The sequence below is a fragment of the Musca domestica genome, unplaced genomic scaffold (genome assembly GCF_030504385.1).
Source record: "Musca domestica strain aabys unplaced genomic scaffold, Musca_domestica.polishedcontigs.V.1.1 8, whole genome shotgun sequence".
Taxonomy (NCBI): Eukaryota; Metazoa; Arthropoda; class Insecta; order Diptera; family Muscidae; genus Musca; species Musca domestica.
In genome coordinates this window covers 12610571-12631182 of record NW_026712409.1, presented here as the reverse complement: position 1 = coordinate 12631182, position 20612 = coordinate 12610571, and the positions used below count along the sequence as shown (strand labels likewise).

At 34.4% G+C, this 20612-nt stretch overlaps 2 protein-coding genes across 2 annotated transcripts; both read left to right on the top strand.

Moving 5' to 3' along the window:
- The first annotated feature begins 926 nt into the window (after positions 1-926).
- Positions 927-12235, top strand: LOC101894266 (uncharacterized). The gene is made up of 3 exons (XM_005182371.4): positions 927-1101; positions 3219-3313; positions 10967-12235. Exons 2-3 carry the CDS (start codon positions 3263-3265, stop codon positions 11138-11140), a joined length of 225 nt encoding a protein of 74 aa, XP_005182428.1. The 5' UTR covers positions 927-1101; positions 3219-3262; the 3' UTR covers positions 11141-12235.
- A 1494-nt stretch (positions 12236-13729) lies between these two features.
- LOC101894098 (dymeclin) lies at positions 13730-17305 on the top strand. The gene is made up of 5 exons (XM_005182370.4): positions 13730-14659; positions 14716-15454; positions 16215-16712; positions 16771-16893; positions 16955-17305. Exons 1-5 carry the CDS (start codon positions 14046-14048, stop codon positions 17102-17104), a joined length of 2124 nt encoding a protein of 707 aa, XP_005182427.1. The 5' UTR covers positions 13730-14045; the 3' UTR covers positions 17105-17305.
- Positions 17306-20612: the final 3307 nt, after the last annotated feature.

The following is a 20612-nucleotide window of genomic DNA, read 5'->3' as shown; positions in this document are numbered from 1 at the left end:
CGACAAATGACAGGTTGTCTTAATTACATTACATTTTACATTTCTTTTATCTAATTATTACCATGTATTCCCCATGGTACAATAATTTCCAAAGCAGGGCATAGAAATCACCAGAATTAAATTTTGTTTTCACGTTTGCAAGAAAATTGAAGGGTTCCCTGCAAAAAATTGCAAGCAATCAGTTGATCTGTCGAAACGAAAGCATTTTCCCGCTATAAAGAAAACAAAGGACCCAAATACGTTGTATTTTATTAAAAAAGAAAATATGCCAAGAAAATAAGAATTTCCTATTTGTCAACTTAATTATATAAAAATGTTTTAAAATGCAAATCACCGGAATTTTGAATTTTGTCCGTTACTACTTCGCAATCTCACAGTAATGGAACTGTCAACAGTTCTCTCTCTCTTTTTTTCTGCAGAAATTTTGTGTTGTCAGACCATTTCCAGTAACACTAGACAGACCTTTTACCACCATCTCTACTAAAATCATGGTAGAAGAATATAGGTAAATGTATCAACGCTTGGAAACATTAATATTCCAAAAATATTTGTATGTTTTTCAAAAATAAGTAGATTTTTATATGCTTTCTTATACGACGACAATCGTAGGTTGTTATGATATGCATTTTTCCTACAATTGTAACGAATTTAAATAATTTTCCGTTCAAAGTTGTTCATTCCTAAATTGGTTTGACAGTTTATTGTCTCAGCAGCTGTGTTGAAGCGACTACTTGTATTCTTCTACCATGACTAAAATGTAAAAAAAATTGTTTTTAAAAACAGCTGTTTTTATTTTCCTCTCCAACAAGCACTTCTCTGTGTCACCTTATGTTTGTTTTCAAAAATTGATGTTATCGATAGTTAGCAACATTGCTACCTTCAACATTAAAAGTCGAGTTACGTTTACCAAAAAAATCTTATTGGAATTAAACGGGTTACAGTGCAAGACGTCAATTCGCTTGAAGAAAAAATATAAAAAAATTGTAAAAGTTAAAAAAGTTGAACAAAAAAGATTCTAGGTTATAAAATAAATAGCATTTTTGTGTAAAAGGATTGTCAAATAAATCAACAAACAAATTCCCAGAAATATCTTGTGGGAAGGTATGTGCAAAAATTTACATAAGGAACAAAGAAAAACAGGAAAGTTCGTTCTTACATAAGTACATGTAGAGAACAGCTGCAGCAGTTGCAGAGATACTCGTGGAAAATTACCCACAAATTTCTCCTGAATGGAAGTTTTTTTTTTGAAAGAAGCATTGAAAAGTTATAAGCGAAACGAACTCTAAAGAACAAATCACTGAAAGTAAAAACACGTTTTATATATGGTTGTTGTTGCTCTTGCTAGTCTGTGTGCCAACACATTTTTCTAAAGAGGGTGAATCCATGGAAAGGGGGGTGGGGAATAATTCATATGAATTCGGAATTTCTTTTGTTTTTGTGTTCTACAAACATACAAACAGTGACGTTTCAGTGGGTGGTTGTTGGACCTCATTGGCCTTGACTCGCATGCTTTGTGTATTTATACTCTGTATCATCACCCTGTGGTACAGGGTATTATGTCCTTGTGCATTTGTTGTCTATAACGAACAGAAGGAGACATGATAGATCTCATTAATGAATTACATAGAATAACTTTTTTAAAAAAAGGTTTATGCATTTGCGTTCGTCCCTCCTTCCGTCTGTCCGTGTATTTTTGTGAATTGAAATTGGTGAGAATCAGTTCAAATTTTTTACTTTTATTGTGTCCCAGGTGTGTGGTAGCAGAACAGATGACATCAATTAAGGTGAATACGACTGAACTCAGGAGGAGGAAATCTGTCAAATTTTGTGAACATCGGTTGAGATATGTAAATGACGCTTGTCCAATAAATTTGAATTCTGCATCACATGAACAAGTTCCGGCTATAGGCCACGCTATATTAAAATACCTACATCAAATTTAGTGGAAACCGATTCGACTTTAAATTTGAAAAATAATTGTTTTTTCAATTTTTATTTAAAGATCAAATAATGCTCTTATAGGCTATACAGTGTGAGATAAAAAACACTACAACAAAGTCAAATGCCATAATTTTTAAATTTTTTTGAATTTTATTGAATGAAAGCAAAAATTACGGAAATAGTATCAAATTTTAGAATAAGATTGGTCACCTTTGGCACGAATTATGGCCTTCAAACGGCCAATGAAACCGCCACACGTTGCCCGATTGTTGCTCTGCGGTATTTTGGGAAGCGCTTGCTTGAGGTAATCGACACTTTGGTATTTTTTAGTGCCAACCTTGTTTTCCAAAATATTCCAGACACAATAATCCAACGGATTGGTATCCGGAGATTTTGATAGCAATTGCGGCCAAAATGTTTGCATGTCCAAGGCTTTAATATACCCTCTAGAATATTTTGGCGATCATATTCGGCATTTATTCTGATGCCACTGTCGATTAATACGAGCGGAGACCGACCACCATGGCGGCCCACACCATCACCATGGCCGGCGCTTGGGTTCTGGTGGCCTACCGAAGGTGCCCCTTTTAAGCTGACCTCTTTGGCAGTAAACACGATCATTTTGTTTCTTTATAAACTGCTGGACAACGAATGTTATCTCATCGGAGAAAATCAAGTTTTCGACCATGCGAAGCAACTCTTTACTTTACTCTTTTGAGTCTATTTTCTTTCTGTTGCAATGTAAGTTCTTGCACTTTTTGGATTTTCAATGGCTTTACCCCGAGGTCATTTTTCAATATTTACCGAATGGAATATTGTGATATGTTCAGCTCACGAGCCATTTTTCGGCCACTGCGATGCGATGATTCAGAATTTACCAATTGTTTTAAGTGTTTATATCCATTTAGACCCTGAAGGGCTAATTTGCTGTATTTGCACCTCGACGCACTTCCACGTGGGACTCAGCAAATATCTCATTCGATTGGAAATTGAAATTGAATTGAAATTGAAACATTCAATATATTGAAAATTAGGAGGTATAGTTATATGGGGACTATACCTAAACGTAGATCAAAAACCCACTTCCAATACCATTCTTAATATGTTACAGCTTCTTTGCCAAACCTCAAGTCTCTACAAACAATACCATCTTGATAATTTAATGTCCTTGGACTTAAATATTTATCTTAGTTCAAATTATAAACATTATGGCGTCTAAGATGTGTAATCCATTCTATACCAACTAACTTTTTCTATATATTTTCTTTTCATTACAGTTTGCGAATAGAATTCATTATTATTAAAGGATATTAAATAAAACATGAGAACTTCTACTGTTAGCCGATATGCTTTGCGTTTGACTTTTGGACAGGTAAGTCCTTAAATATATAATAATTAATAAAGAAAAAAAGGAAGAATACGTTTTCTTGGGAGATTGCATTGCTCTTTTGTATGTCCTGTAGATAAGCCATTGATGAGTAGACTTTAGATACATAAATCATTAAAGTTTTTTTACTAAAACAAGTTGTATATTATCGCTTTTAGGTATCCCTGAAAAGAGGGCCTTAAAAGTGTTCATATATATTCACAAAACAAGCAAAGAACACACATCACATCACACACATCACTTTTGACATTATGAGCCTGTCCGATGTTTCATACAACCCATCACCACAACTTCAAGTCGGCGACATTTGTTATGATTGCCAGCAAAATGGCATAGAAAATCGTTTGCGACTTTTTATCATTAACTTAGAAGAGGAAACTCTATTAAAATGTGAAAGTGATAATTGTATGTATCCTTATAATGATGATATCTTAACATCTTCCGACGAAGGTGATGATAGCAATTACACCATAACTGAATTGGTAAATTGTCCTGAAAATTATGTGGAGACAAGTGGTATTATAGTGGATAACTTCTTAGATTTTGAAAATAATTTACAGAATGCATCGCCAAGTAGTTTAGGAGAACAACAAAATTTAAATGAAATAAAGATTGAAAAGAAAAAAACAGTTAGAAAAGCAAAACAAGTTAGAACTTCATCTAAATCATCTAAAAAGAATACAGCAAATTTGAATGACATTTTCGCAAAGAATGTTTCAATGAAATCAGAGGAAACAAAGAGTGTAGCAATTAATAATACTTTATCTAAACCTCTAGAAAAGCCACCTACATGTAAGCCCAAAGAAAAAACTAAACTCTTGCCACTTCCAACAACTTTAGCTAAGTTGGAAAAAGCTAAAGACAAAACAAAAATTCCTTCTGCAAAAGTAGAAAGTGATAAGCCTAAACGTAGAAAAGAAATAAAAACTGAAGTAGCAGCAAAAGCAGACACAAAAGAAGACGAAGTTCCCAAAGCTAGTCTTTGTAAAGGACATCAATATCTAAAAATGATTAAAGCTTCCGAGGCATTAAATTCCAAGATTCGAACATCAACAAAAATTAAAAAAAATTAATAAAACCAGATTTGTAATTTTATGAATTTTATGATTTATAATAATGAATTACAACTAAGTATATAACTGTATTGCTTTTAGTATATAGTAAATATTTACATCAATAAACAAAATGTATATACATTTTATTTAAGTCTCTTTTTCATGTCTTAGAGCCTCCTCTTTTTCTTTGTTTCTCATGGATAATAATGCGCATTTTTTGTGTATATATATGTCTGGGTCTCAAATGAAATGTGTCATATAGTTTTACAACCTTTCGGTAGACAGATTACAAAAATTTTTTTTTTCATATCTTTCTTTGCTAGACAACAGTAGCGGAGAATGTGTGTGTGTTCGCGCATTAATGAACTAAAATGGCAACGTAATTGTATTTCGTGCGACCAATTAGAACCAGATGCAGTTAGCAAAACAATGTAAACAAAATAATTTAAAGATAAATTAGTGCAGCGTGCAAAAAATAGCAACAACAAAATAATTTAATTTACATAACTAACACATTTATTTTTTTATTGTTATTTAAGAATACTGAGTTTAATGACTAAAAGTCAAAACAAAAGAAGTCGCCTTAATAACTTTTAGTGGATTTCCGATAATAACAAATCGGAAAAAATGTTTAGGGCTTTGGTTTGATGAGTTGATGGTGTAATAGTTTAGGACCAAAAATTTCCAAAATACCATATATCAGGAGGTACAGTTATATGGGGTACTATAACAAAAAGTGGACCTACATTGAACAACCCACAAAGAATCCAAACTTGGTTGGAAATTTAAGTTGAAACACAAACAAAGGAAGCCGAAACATACATTTGTGGTAAATTAAATTGGAAATCAGGAGGTAACGTTATACGGGGTACTATAACAAAATGTTGACATACATTGTATATTTTTGAGGAGGAGTTTAACTATCCAAAAAGAACCCGAAATATTATTTTGCAGGTGATTTGGTTAAAAATTGGGTCGAAATCTTTAACATTTGGAAAGTCAGGAGGTACAGTTATACGCGGTACTATCGCAATAAGTGAACCTACATTGATTATTTATGAGAGGTTTAAATCTGCACATTGAGAAACTGAAATGTAAAATTACAACTGATTTGGTCGAAAATTGGGGCCGAATTTTGCAAAGAAGTTAATCCGCCCACAAAGAACTCAGAATATGAAATAGCATCTAATTGAGTTGGAAAAATGCGATCAAAACTTGCCAGATAACGAAAATCAGGAGGCAAATTAATATAGGGGCTGCAACTCTATCGTGAGTTTGGCAGACTGATAGCGGTAGCGACATCGAATTTTACCCTGATAATAAATTTTAGTACATATTCAGCGAATTTTTCGAGGAGTATTTCCAGGTGTTGCAAATGGAGTAACAAATTTAATATATCCTCAATTTTATGGTGGAAGGGGTAAAAACTCAGCTAAAATATTTATAAAAGCTATTCGATTACCATACGTAAACAAGTCTTTTTTAAAAGAAAATCTAGACTCATCCATCTTCCTTTTAAACAACTTTAGAGACAGGCTACTCCTTTGCTCACAGGTTATCCTATTAGTGATGATATTATTTGAAAACATTTCCATAAAATAACCTTCTTTTTTTTAATCAACTTTGGTGTCAGGCTACTCCTTTGTTAACAGACAATGATGATATTTGAAAACATTTCCATCATACAAAGGCAAACACGTCATATAAATTGCATCAAAGTGCAAGGTTAAAACTGTTTACTTAACAATAATAGCAGCTCCACAGAGTATTGAGTTGAATAACATCACCTTGATGAAATGACAATAACAGACGAGTAACGTTTTAAAAAATTGCATGCACTCAAGTACCTATAACCTCAGGAAGATGGATTGGTTTTGTGAGTGTGCTGCAATCTGAAATGATAAATGTTTTTAAATCAATAAAAATTTTAAAAACAATTCCTTTAAATGTGATTTCTTGTTATGACGTTGATGGTCTCCTCTGTCAATTGATTGCTATTATTTTTAAATATTCAAATAATGGGAAGCCCACAGGAATGGTAGACAAAGACATGGAAGTATTAAGATTTGACAAGTCAGATTTAAAATATGGACAGCATAATTTTATTTTTATACCCTCCATCATACATAGTATGGATATTTTAAGTTCGACATTCCGTTTGTAGCTCATCGAAATAATAATTTTAAACCCCACAAAGTATATATATTCTTGATCAGCGTAAAATTTTTAGACGATTTATCCCTGTCCGTCTATCCCTCTGTTTTAATCACGCTAGAATCAAAACTAAACTATATATGAAGCTAAAATTTTGCACAGATATCTCTTTTGTCTGCAGGCAGGTCAAGTTTGAAGATCGGTCCGCCATACCGTATAGCCTTCATATAACGGTACCCCCGATATTCGGTATTTTGGCGATTTTAGCCACATTTTTCAATGAAATTGTCTGAAGTGCTATACAAGGAGTTCTTTGTGAGTACTTTACCCCTGAAAGAGAATTATCTATATTGGTCTACGATATCGTATATTCCCCATATAGCGGCACCTCCCGATATTCGGTATTCTTATGATTTCAGACAAATTTTTCAATGGAATTTTCTTAAAATCCACACAAGGGGTTCCTTCTGAGTACTTTACTCCCTTAGAAGAGAATTGTCTACATAGGTCCACGATATCGTATACTCTCCATATAACGGCACCTCCCAATATTCGGTATTTTGATGATTTCAGCCAAATTTTTCAATGGAATTGTCTTAAAATCCACACAAGGAGTCCATTCTGAGTAATCTACCCCCCTAGAAGAGAATTGTCTACATAGGTCCAGGTTTTAGTATAGCGCCCATATAACGGAACCCCCAGATATTTGGTTTTTTTCATAATTATAATTCACCGGAATGGTTTCAAATTTCATGTTTGAAGTTTGGAACCGTTACTACAGCCTATGACAAAAATTACTTATGCAGGACCACATCTTCTTATAATCCGGTTTTCATTAAGCGGTAGATTTCGACGGATTTTTTTTTTTTGAAAATATAAAAAGTTCGTCCCAGCCGAATTTAGCTTCTTTTTTATATGTTAATATTAACATACCTCTGTCATGAGCTGTTACTTAGCATATTATTGTCACAAACCATTTTCTCAGAAAGCATTTTGTCTTCACCATTTTATGTCTATTGTGGTAGTTCCTTACTTTCCAAACATTGCCAAATCTACATTTTTCTTATTCAATCATAAACGATTTTTTGTTTTTAATATTATTTAAAAAAATCCAATTGTATAACCTGGAATAGATATGTATATGCAATTCCATCCTTATCGGCCACACAGATTAGAATTGCAATTCTCAAATAAAAAATAATATATATTTCTTCTTCTAATCAACTTTGCCAAAGTTAGACATTTTTGCACATCATAATTTGATTAGAAATAGTGAATGGCATGCCGAAAGCGATAAGAAGAGCGAACGTTATTAAAATTTATTTAATTAATTCACATGACCATATACTGAATGAATAATGCTGATATGATGGGAACGAGCACGCGTACAATGCATGTTTGCAAATGTGTAAATAATAAAGAAATAAAATAATAAATTGCCATATAAAAGAATAATTATATTTTCTAAAAATATAAATTCTTGTCTGAGTTTTGCATCTATGTATGTGTCACAAATGTTGGTGCACACAAATTTGTTGAACTAAAGCCAAAAGTAAAAAAAAAAAATAACAAGAATTTTTTCATAAGAAAACCTGGCCAAAATGCTTTCAAAAGCAAACACCTCGCTCTGCCAGAAAAAATCAAGTTCAATATTGCTATGCCTCGTACATATTTAATTATCTGTTGTCGCCAAACTTGTATTTCCTTATAAAAAACACAAAAACAACTACCAGAAAATACCATATGATGAAAGTGAGAATAAAAATAAAATAAAAAATATTGGTTGTCGACCTATAAGTTCACATATAAAAAAACACAACAAAAACAAACACAATTACATAAAATCAAATAAAATTGTAAACGATTGTCTTCTTTGCCACCTTAGTAACACATTTCAAATAATTATCTACCTTTTTTACCTAAAGAAATTATCGAGAATACTCGTTCGTCGTGCATACGTCGCCCTCACATGGGTTTAATGGCATTTGGCCAGTATTTGTTTTGTGTTTTTTTGCCATTTTTTTCAATATTTGTTTACATTTTCTTATCTTGGCTAGAGATACTACAACATTCTTTTGATGTTTTGATTGTAGTGGTTGGATTTTCTATTTTTAGTTTTGAAACACTTAATATAGAGGAGCCACTGCATTCTATGTCTAATAAATGCGTATTTTCGAAATCGGCGCCAAATTAAACAAGAAATATCACACATTTTGTTGCGAAATCTCAAACGTAAGACGTATATTTGCATATTTCGGGGAATATATAGATTTTTTTAAGGACAAAATCTAATATATAATTCACTAATGCATAGACAATTTGAAAAATCTCAATTTTTAAGGCATAATTAAAAATCGTCATTATACTATTTATTACGTTACTATTTTGACGTGTTAATTTTTTTTTCTAAAAAAGAAATTATCTTGTATCAGTTTGGCGTACAATGACCGGCCGGCGCCTTGCGTCTACCAGACTTTTTATATGGTGACGTGGAAATTGAGTGTGTGTTTAAATGTAAACAAATTCAAAGTTCAATATTCTATTATGAATTGCGTTCAATGAATGGGGTTTAATAATGCCATGATTTTTATAACAGACTCGTATTGCATACGATGAATCAATTTTGTGTAACAATGGATTTATTAAAAAAATCAAAAGGAAATCCCCTCCATTATAATAGGTCATACACATTGAATTGCGCTGAAAGAACAGTAAACATTTTCGCTTTGAAGAAATATTTTTAAAAAAATTAAATTCGTCCGTGGCGAACTATTGCCTCCGCCCTTTAAAAACAAGCAAAAAAACAGATATTAGATTAAAAAAATTGTTTCGAAAAATACCGCTCAAATAAAAACCTTTATATGGTGACTATACGAAGATATGGTGCTGGACAAGTAATATTCTGTCATAGGGTCTAGTAACGATTCCGAACTTCGAATACAAAATTTCGAAACAATTCCGGTGAATAATGTTTGTAATATCATGAAAATATCTAAAATACTAGGGAGGTATCGTTGTATAGGGGCTTCACTAAGACGTGGACCTGCATAGACAATTATCCGTCATAGTTTGTAGTACCCATTTCGAACTTTAAATACGAAATTTGAAGCAATTCCGGTGAAAAATATAGCGAAAATCCGGGAAATACCGAATATCTCGGGGTAGCTTTATGTGGGTGGTAGCCCTATATGGACAATTCTCTTCCAGAGGGTAAAGTACTCAGAAAGAACTTCTTGTGTGGCTGAAATAATCAAAATACCGAATATCGGGGGTACCGTTTTATGGGGACTATACGACATCGTGGATCTATATAGACAATTCTCTTCCAGGGGTAAAGTACTCAGAGAGAACTCCTTGTGCAGAATTTCAGACAATGTCATTGAAAAATATGGCTAAAATCATCGAAATACCAAATATCGGGGATATACGATATCGTGGTCGTATATAGACAATTCTTTGTCAGGGGTAAAGTAGTCACGAAGACCACCTTGTGTCGAATTTCAGACAATTCCGTTGTCTGTGGCTAAAATCATCAAAATACCGAATATCGGGGTTACCGTTATAAAGGGGCCATTCGATATCATGGTCCGATATAACTCATCTTCGAACTTGGCCTACCTGCACACACACATATTTGACCTACCTGTCCAAAAATGTTGCTTCCTATCTCAATTCGTTTTGACTCTAGCTTCATTACAACAGACGGACAGCTCTAAATCGTCTTAGAATTTTTCGATGATCAAGAATATATAAACTTTGTGGGGTCTAAAATTATTATTCCGATACCCCCTCCATACTATGTATGGTGGAGGGGGGGGGGGGGTATAATAAAAGATTTGGGATTGAATATTGGGCCCATTTTTTTTTTTGGCCAGCGAAATTATTCCTCTGAAAAATGTGGCTAAAGTCATCAGAATACCAAATATCAGGAACCCCTTATGAAATCTATCTATCTATGAACCGAATTTTAACCCATTCCTTTTGAAAATATGGCTTAAATTCCCAAAATACCGAATATCGGGTTTTTCCACTGTTTATAAGACAAGACTATAAGAAAACATGGACCTATATAGACAATATTTAAAATATACAATTTTGGTTTGAAAAAAAAAAAATATATTATAAAAAATCCACTTTTTTTGTTCCGCTCTTTGTTTGTTATTTTGAAACATTTTCGTGGCCTTGAACAATAATCTTAAAAATCCACATCTGGTGGTCCCTTAGTAATCTTTCTATCACTTCTTGGAAATGGCTCATGTTTAGGCGTTTTCCAAGTAAAACCCCGTGAAGACCATTATGTAGCTTTAATTCGTAGCTTAAGTGTATAGTCGCTAAGGATAAAAGGCTCCATAATCTACAAAATCTCTAAAATTTACCCTCAATTCTTACTAATCTTAAATATTTCTTTTCTTTGTTATTTTCTTTACAGTCTTCAGCATCGACACCGAACAGCTTTACCACAACTGCCACCGGTAATCCAGATCGTGTCATAACTCGTTCTGCTACCTGTTTGGCTTTGTTCGGTATCGCTTTGTCGTCGTTCAGTCTCAAACAAATGTTGAGCACCGGTGCCAACAAATCTCCAATTATGCGCAAATTTTAAACTCTCCCCCCGTCATTCGTTCCATTTACTATTTGAGCCATAAGGAGGCTCTTTGTGTATATTTCTTATTATTTTATTTGCTGCTGCGATTCATATCTACAAAATACATATATACATATTTCATTGGATCATAAATCACAAAATGGAAATGATTGGAGGATTTTGTTAAGAATGATAAAAGGAGATGGATGGTAGGAGTGAAAGTGCAGAATACAATGACGTCCGCAAACAGAACATTTATCATGCTACTTTGGAAAGGAAAACAGAATAAAGAAGAAAATACCCACAGCTCTAGAGATGGACAAATGTAGAGTTTTGCAAAGACCTAATGCAGAACTAGCAGGCGCCGAATTTAGAGAGTGGTAGTCAAGGAAAAGAAAAACACATCACAACCAACAATCAATTGCACAAAATCACGGAATACACTAAAAACCCAAAACATGGAAGATGAATATGGAAAATGGCAAAGAATATGACCCATAAGACATGCAGATATTTCTATTGTAAATCTGTGTAATGTGTAAAAAAGAATTATGAAAATACTCGAGTATTAGCAACAATGTACAAGCCACGAACGGAAATGTAGCCAGCAATGTAAGCCAGTTTGTATATAAGAGAGAAAAACAAGAATTTTGGCCAGTTGCTATAAAAACATATAATGATTTTATAAACAAAAGACAAATTTGTGTCACCTTTATTTAGTTTAAAGATTTTTTGTGTTTATATTTTATTGTCAATTTCATTAACATTATTATTCTAGATTTACTGGCAAACGTTGTAGATTTGTAAGTAGGGCCATTATCATGAGCATAACTTAATCTTTTGACTAAATTCTAATCTCTTTACACGAAATTTGTCTTTTGTTTTGAAATAAAAAATGGTGAAAAATACCAATTCTTAAAAGAAAAACAAATTTTAAAACATTTTTATATATTGTATGTGCGTGTTGTAGAGAAAATACTTTTGTCCTTGGTTTGTATTTCCCAAATTCCTTTTTTTGGTTGTAATTTCAAATAAATTGTTTTGTGTATTAATTATGAAGACAGCTTACAATAATAAAAATGGTACTATTATTTTTTCGAAATTCCTTTTTTATTTTATTTTAGTTTTATTTTCATGGACAAGAAATGGGATCGTAAGATGAGCAAAGTATTGTAGACATGTATTGTTCTTACACTTAAATCTTTCTGCTTTTTTTTCTTAGCCAAATTAGCCAATATTTTCCTTAAATAAATGTCTTAAAGAAAACTTAAAAATGTGTGTTTTTATGTGTCGATGGGGCTATTCCCAAGGTTTCGAATTATGCGCTTAAGGAACATTGTAAACGTTGGTCATCAGACGGAGAAGAGATTTTACTTGAATTTTGGAAAAATAATATAGGTAAGATTTGAGTAGGCAGAAAAAATTGCCCTGTACTGGGTGAGATAAAAAAACCGCAACTATCTTCAGACTGCTGTCATTTCTAAGCCACTCGCCTGACAGCTGTTAAAATTATTCCAGTGACAGCTTATTATATTGTTTACAAGCGTACAAAAGCATTTTGGTGAGAAGTTTCCAGAAAAAAAGTTATTCGTGATGGAATTCAAGCGTCATAGTGTGCTTTCCTTATATTTGGCTGGAAAACCACAAGTGGTTATCGTTAGAGCACTCCAGCATTTAAATTTGAATAAATCTTTTGTATCTCGTACCGTGATACTGCTGGTAGCGTAGGCCGAAGTCAAGGAAGTGGACGGAAGAAAACGGCAACATTACCAGAAATGGTTCGAAAAGTAAAGAAGTGACTTGAAATTACAGAAAGTGCAAGAACTTACACCGCAACAGAAAGAAAATAGACTCAAAAGAACTAAAGAATTGCTTCGCTTGGCCGAAAGTGGCGGTGGTGAACTGCCGAATTTGGTTTTCTCCGATGAGAAAACGGTCAGCTGAAAATGTGCAGCTCAAGCGCCAGCCGTGGTGATGGTGTAGGCCGCCATAACAGCCGATGTACGCTCTCCGTTTGTATTAGTCAACCGTGGCATCAGAATAAATGCCGAATATTATTGCGAAAATATTCTGGAGGATGTTTTAAAGCCTTGGGCACGCAAAAATTTTGGCCGCAGACCTTGGACATTCCAACAGGATTCATCACCATAATAAAATAATAAAAAAAGTAATGGTAAGTATGGAATATGAAGAGAACCGGATGCTTATTTCGGATTTTATAATCGTTTTGGTGATTCAAAATTTTGACCCTTTGTGGGGAAGTACCAGAAGAAATGGTCCAATCTCTACCATCTTTAAAACAGATGTTGAGTTTATAGAAATATTGAAATGTACTAAGTCTGGGAGGAATCGGACGTTTATTTCGCGTCTTATGAGCTTAATGAATATTCAAAATATTCATCGCTAGATCGACTCCAATTTATAAAATAATAATATTAATTAGTACAAAAAACATGTAAAATTAAATACATGGTTACTGCCTTTTTAACATGTCTCCGTCTGAACATGCATTATCATCACCTGTTACAGGGATGCCAGACTGTTAGTGAATTTGACATTTGGCAAGACAGTTATTTTGTTTGTGTTTCCATTATTCATGCCTGCCAGACCGGCAACTCAGCACCAGATGATTTATGATGACGTCTGTTCTGTCAGAAAACAATCCACATCACAGAAAAAACTAAAACTATTCTTTTGACTTAATTTGGTCTTTTTAAAAATTAAAATAAATAATAATGTTTGTGTACTAAAGTTGTGCAGTGTTGTGTGTAACAATAAAACACAGGATATCCATAAGACGAGCTAGTACGAGGAGGTGACTAAAAACTTGCAATTGCACCGCAACCGGAGGAAAGGCAAATCAAAGAAATTACTGTGTGAAAACTGACAACTAAGCTCATTTGGGCAAGTGGGCAAGAACAAAATGGGCATCAACGTTAGCAGACAAACCGATTTGGCCAGCAATGTACTGCTGCAACAGTTTGTGGGTCGCAGCCACATTGCACCCGATGATGAGTTTTGGGCCAAGTTATTAAACTACAACATAACAATGCCGGAGAATACACAGGATCAATTGAATCTGGACTCAAGGCTGGAATCTTTGTGTCAATCGTTTATTAGCAATAATCTAAAGACTGGAAATTTTGGTTCATTGATAACGGTGTTTTTGACCAAAACTTCGGAATTGCTATCACTTTCCGATCAGGAGAGTAATATGCACATATGGCAGACATTCAATGCATTGTTTATAATACGTTCATTGGTGAAGTATATCACAGAGACTGGTTCAGAATTTCAATTGTTGCAACATTTTGAGGCAATGCCAAATGAGGAGTTCCTTAAGGCCGAGGAAGAAGCGGCAGCAGCCAGTGGATCACATCCCGAGAGTACAGCTATTGCTGTGGAGGCGACTGAAAATGATGATCCCTCGGCCACATTGAAGGCAGCAGCTGCTGCAGCCGCTGTTATGGTGGATGGTTCAAAGTTTGAAACATTTATAGATGCAATTTTCAATTTGATAGTTGTGATTCCGGTCAAGTAAGTATTTGTCTTTACGATACTGGAATATTTTTATAACTTCCCTCTATTTACAGAGAATTCACATATCACTTACATTTGGAAGCTGTCAACACACTGATTACCCTGTTGTCGGTACATCTATTCACCCAACAGCCTACTGAGAAATCCATTATCTTCCGCACGGTATACAAGTGCCAGCATGCCAATGTTTTAATGTCTGCCTTATTACACTTCGTTGCCCGTCTGGTGGAGGTGCCACAGACAATGTTCGGTTCGTCGTCGGCTGGTTCCTTTGTTTTTGGCATTGCCGAGTCCTTGCTATCGATATTTAGTTTCCGCAAACAACAGGATGTCTTGAGTACCCAACACTCAACCGGTGCTGAACTATCGCAGCAATTTCGACTCCACTATCCTTTGGCCAATCAAAGTCTTCTGTTAATTTTGATACTCACCAATCACTGTACCACGAAGGAGAATTCATATCGTTCATCGTTGTTCGGCTGTGCCGACTCCAAAGATGTTGCCAGCAAGGATGGTGCCACATTTCACATTGACTTCGGTGCAGTTTACGAGACTCTGTGTCGCATTGTGACTATCGATCAGGCAACGTTGTTGCTGTATTTGCTATTGCATCGTAATGAACGTTTCTATCGTTTCGTTATGGCTCAGCAAGACTTAGAAAAATTGGTCACACCAATTCTACAGACATTGTATCATGCTCCGGACAGTACATCTCATCATATTTATATGTCATTGATTGTCTTGTTGATATTGAGCGAAGATGATGGTTTCAATAAGAATGTACATAATATTGTGAGTATATGCCTTTAAGATCTTATTAGGACATTATAGGAAAAATGTCAAATCAAAAAAAATCCTTAAGAAGATCTTTTGAGTATAGAATAGGTTTGAAAGCTTTCCTATACATGAAAGGTATTTGAAAGGCCTCTGTTTATTATGCCCTTAAGAATATTTCCTAGAATATATATTTCCGGAATATCTTTCGTGTATGATCTTCTGAAGATCTATCTACAAATAGCCTTTAGGAATATGTATCGTTGTTTCGTTCCGTTCAAATTTATTCTGTGCATAGATGGCCTATAGGCAATCTTGTATGTATTGAATGTGTTCAATGTATAAATATATAGAAAACCTTTGTGTGGAATATCAACCATGCATAGAATATTTTAAATGGTCTTCTGCGTATAAAGTATCTTTAGAACATTTTTTGTGTATAGAGAACCATCCGGATGTATTCTTTGTGAAGGGAACCTTTGAAGTCATTCTGTACATAGAAGACGTTGTATTTATTCAAGTTGCGTGGAAGGCCTTTCCAATCAATGATTCTCATACTTATTTTGTCAAAAGATCTATGGACGTTATTCAATTTATAGGAGACCATCTATGAATCGAAGACCTTGAGAAGACTCTCTGCGTGGAAGATCTTTCGAAGACCAATTAATAAAGAATCTTTTTGAGGTCTTTTCAATCACTGATCCTAACATATATTGCCAAAAGAAAACATTATTTATATTTCCTTTATTAATCCTTTTGTATGTTTTTCCTCTTTCAGATGCTTAAAAACATAACCTGGTATACGGAGAGAACAATTTCTGAAATCTCCTTGGGTGGCCTATTAATCCTGGTAGTTATACGTACCATACAATATAACATGTTGAAAATGCGTGATAAATATCTACATACAAACTGCTTGGCTGCCTTGGCGAATATGTCGGGACAATTTAGGAATCTTCATCCATATGTGGCGCAACGTTTAATATCACTCTTCGAAACATTGGCCAAGAAACACACACGTCTTGATGCTCAGCTCAAAGAGCCAGTTAATAGTGCCGTTTTTGTAAATGTTTCCACAACACCTGAAGATATGTTGCAAGACTTGACCGTGCTGGAAGAGGTTTTACGTATGGTTTTGGAAATACTAAACTCTTGCCTCTCCAATCAACTGGTGTATTGTCCGAATTTGGTGTATACTTTGTTGTACAAACGAAGTGTCTTTGAGGGCTTTCGGTCACATCATGCTTTTCAGGATATAATACAAAATATTGATATGGTAAAGATGCATTTTGGATTTATGAAATATTTAATGATCTCAAAAATTATTTTCTTAGGTGGTGGGCTTCTTTTCATCACGTTTACAGCGCGTCCAAGAACAGAGAGGGGAATTGGGTGTCAATGAAGTATTCGAAGTTATTTCCAAGGGAGCCAGTCAATGGTCTAGCGATCGTTTAAGGGTAAGTTATGGGAAACACTTATAAATGTTAATAATAATCTCATTCTTCATGTTGGTTTTAGAAATTCCCCGATTTGAAATTCAAATATGTCGAAGAAGATGCCCCCGAAGAGTTTTTCATTCCATATGTGTGGACATTAGTGTGTAAATACGGTTGTGTTCACTTTAGTTCGGAAAGCATCAAGGGCGTGACCACCGAAATATCTTGCTAATACACTGTAGATTTTGAAACATTTTTATAATAAGATGCATAGAGTGGCGGCGTATAACACAATAGGCAACCCCACAAAAAACCCCCATTTTTTCACATATTTAAATGATTATATTTCAAAAAACAAAGCTTCTGCAAATGTTTGTATAATTTTTATGTTAAATATTTCTTCTTTTCCGTGTTCTTATCGAAATGTTATAACGATGTGTAGCTTCAACTTGCGTTAATGTCTTTGTCCCTTTTTTGAACACAATTTTTGCCATAACCGTAATTGAAACTCCTCTTTTTTTCCTTTGAAAGAGAAAAACAAACAAACAAAACACTCCCCTATACAATAAATACTTATATACATTATATAACCTATATATTATATAATTTGATTTGAATATATGTAAATGTAATTTAAGATTGTATTTAGCAAAGCGTAATCAAACAAACAACCTTTAAAACTAACAAAAAAATAATAGCAATTTCGAAATCTTAAACCAAATCTGTCCACACCTTTTAATTGTTGAAACAAAAATTATAGGCCCGAACAGAATAATTGAAACACAATACAAAATATATATGGTATTAAACATGGTTTGTAAATTACACACACACATACACTATACACAATCTTATTATTCTAATTATTATAAATTAAAAGAAATAATATGAAAAAAAATAGTGAAAACCATGTTTCCAACAAAAAAGATTATTAGAAGTAATGCGAAAAAAAAAACAAATTATGAACGTCTCTAGGAATAATTTGCAATAAAAATAATAATAATAAAAAAGATTGACTATAAATATATATACATAGATATGAACAATTGTAAATGTGTCTTATTATTATGTATACAAGCATAGTAGTTCTCTTATTTATATAGTACTAATTTCGACATTATTATTTTCCAGGTTACTGAGCTAGAATTAACTCTTATGAACCCAAGAAACCATGCCAGTTTTGGTGATTAGCTTTGGCCTTACAATCTGGTAGATCGCAAGCCGAGAGTGACAGCGTCTTTCTACTTAGTTTGTGGTGAGCGATGGTACAATTTTCATCCGAAACACAAAGTCATTGAAAACGTTCGGCCGTGATGGAATCACAATTATTTTTATACCCTACACCACTTAGTGGTAAGGGTATTTTGTCTTTGTTTATTTGTTTGTAACATGGAGAAGGAAACGAGATAGACCCATAGTTCCTTTTGGTGATCGGCATAAAATGACATTTTGTGTCGATTTATGCATGTCCGTCCGTCCGTCAAATTTGGTGAAAATCGGTTCAGATATAGCTATGGCTCCCATATATGTGTTTCGAACATGTATTTCGGATGTGTTTCATCCGATTTTGGTGTTTAAGCCCCTTACATTCATTATATGCACTCCACAAGACTGACATTTAGCACAAGATATCAGATACAGCCTAGCAATTCATGGATCAGATTTGGATATGGCTCCCATATATATCTTCATCCGATTTTAGGTTTCTTTTGCATCAAATGGCTAATATCAGTCCAAATGGTATGAATCTTGGCACTTCCGACCGAATTTAGTATAGAAATAAGTACTTCAAATTTGGTGGAAATCGGTTCAGATTTGGGTATAGCTCCCATATATAACTTCGGTCGATTTCGGGTTAATTGAGCACCAAATGACCAATATCAGCCCAAACAGCCTGAAGTTTGGCACATTCGGCCAATGTTAGCCTAGGAGCAAATACATCAAAAATCAGTTCAGATATAGCTATATATCCCTTATATATATGTGTCATCCGATCTGGCGTTTAAGTCCCGAATAATATTTGGTACCAGATATCAGATATAGCCAAGAAATAGCTGTTTTCAGTTGTACAAAGATCGATTCAGATTTGGATATAGCTCCCATATCATTATTCGATTTCACGTTTATTGTGCACCAAATGGCTAATATTAGTCCAAATGAATTTTCGCACTTCAACCGAATTTAGCAAATTCGCTCCCATATGTTTCATCCGATTTGGTGTTTAAATTACCAGCTTTCGGAATATGCACTCTACCATAATCGTATTTTGTACCAGATATCTCATAGAGCTCAGAAATGCCCAATATAAATCATTCTTTTACGAGAGCTCTACTAAATATGCATGGTGGTGTAGGGTATATAGTCGGCCCCGCTTGACTTTTGAGATTTCCTTGCTGGTTAAACAGTGCATTGCAAATGCACTTTGGCTCATGGTAGTCGAGTTAATTAATCTAGGTAAGTATGCCGACAAAGGCGAGTCGTACAGACAGATTTATCTAAGACCCCAGTAGCGCAGCCTCTTTAGACTTTATCCTCCCCGTCACCGATCATCGTATGGTAATGCTCTGAGTCGATGCCCGTCCGCCCGTCCGCCCGTCCGCCTGTCCATGTTTTTTTGTTAACAGTAATATCAGCCCAATACCATACCCAAATGGGATGGAATTTGGCACTCACCACCAAATTGAGCCTAGAAGCCCCCATATAATGGTACCTCCCTATTTTCGGTATTTTGGTGATTTGGGCGACATTGTTCACCGGAATTGTTTCAAATTTGGTATTTGAAGTTTGTAATAGATACCACAGCCTAAGACATAAAATTGTCTGAGCAGGTCCACGTCTTCGTATATCCACCATATAACGGTACCCCCCGATATTCGGTGTTTTGATGATTTTAGCGACATTCTTCACCGCAATTGTTTCAAATTTGGTATTTGAAGTTCGTAATGGATACTACAGCCTATGACAAAAATTGTCTGTGCAGGTCCGCGTTTTGGTTTAGCCCCCATATAACGGAACCTCCCGATATTCGGTATTTTGATGATTTTAGCGACATTATACAGCGGAGTTGTTTCAAATTTGGTATTTGAAATTCGTAATGGATACTACAGCCTATGACAGACAAATTGGGTGTGCAGGCCCACTTTTGGTATAGTCAAAAATCAATATAGAGTCTCTTGCAGCAGGACAAGGTGCGGATTACAAAGACAAACCAGAAATCTATGTCAAATTAAAGTCATACTGGGCACGGATTGATGTCATTTGTCCAGGGTGTCGTAAAGTCCCACATATCATGTAAGATCATTCTCGTCTCCATACAGAAGGTCCTTTGACCGATGATCTATCCAGAAAACCATTTGAGTAGTCTTTTACTTATAGAAGGATAATTAATGTTTTCCAAATGTAAAAGGTGGATTAACCGGTCTAGTATGTAGAAGCACAATAGGATGGTATTTTACATAAAGAAGTCCATTTATGTGATCTCTCGTGCACGAATGACCAATTGAAGCGTCGAACATTTCTCAGACATTCTGGAAAACAAAACAATGGATCCATATGGCCAGTGAGTCACCCATTGAAAAACCAAACTATTTATGTTTGACGACGTAAGTCCATAAAATTATGCAAATAGTTTCTATTTGATAAAAAAAGAAGAAAAAAACATTTTATCAATGAATTTGAATAAATTGTTGTTGTTGTTTTTGTGGTTGCATATCGCGTGAATAGTAGTAGTATTCGTATAG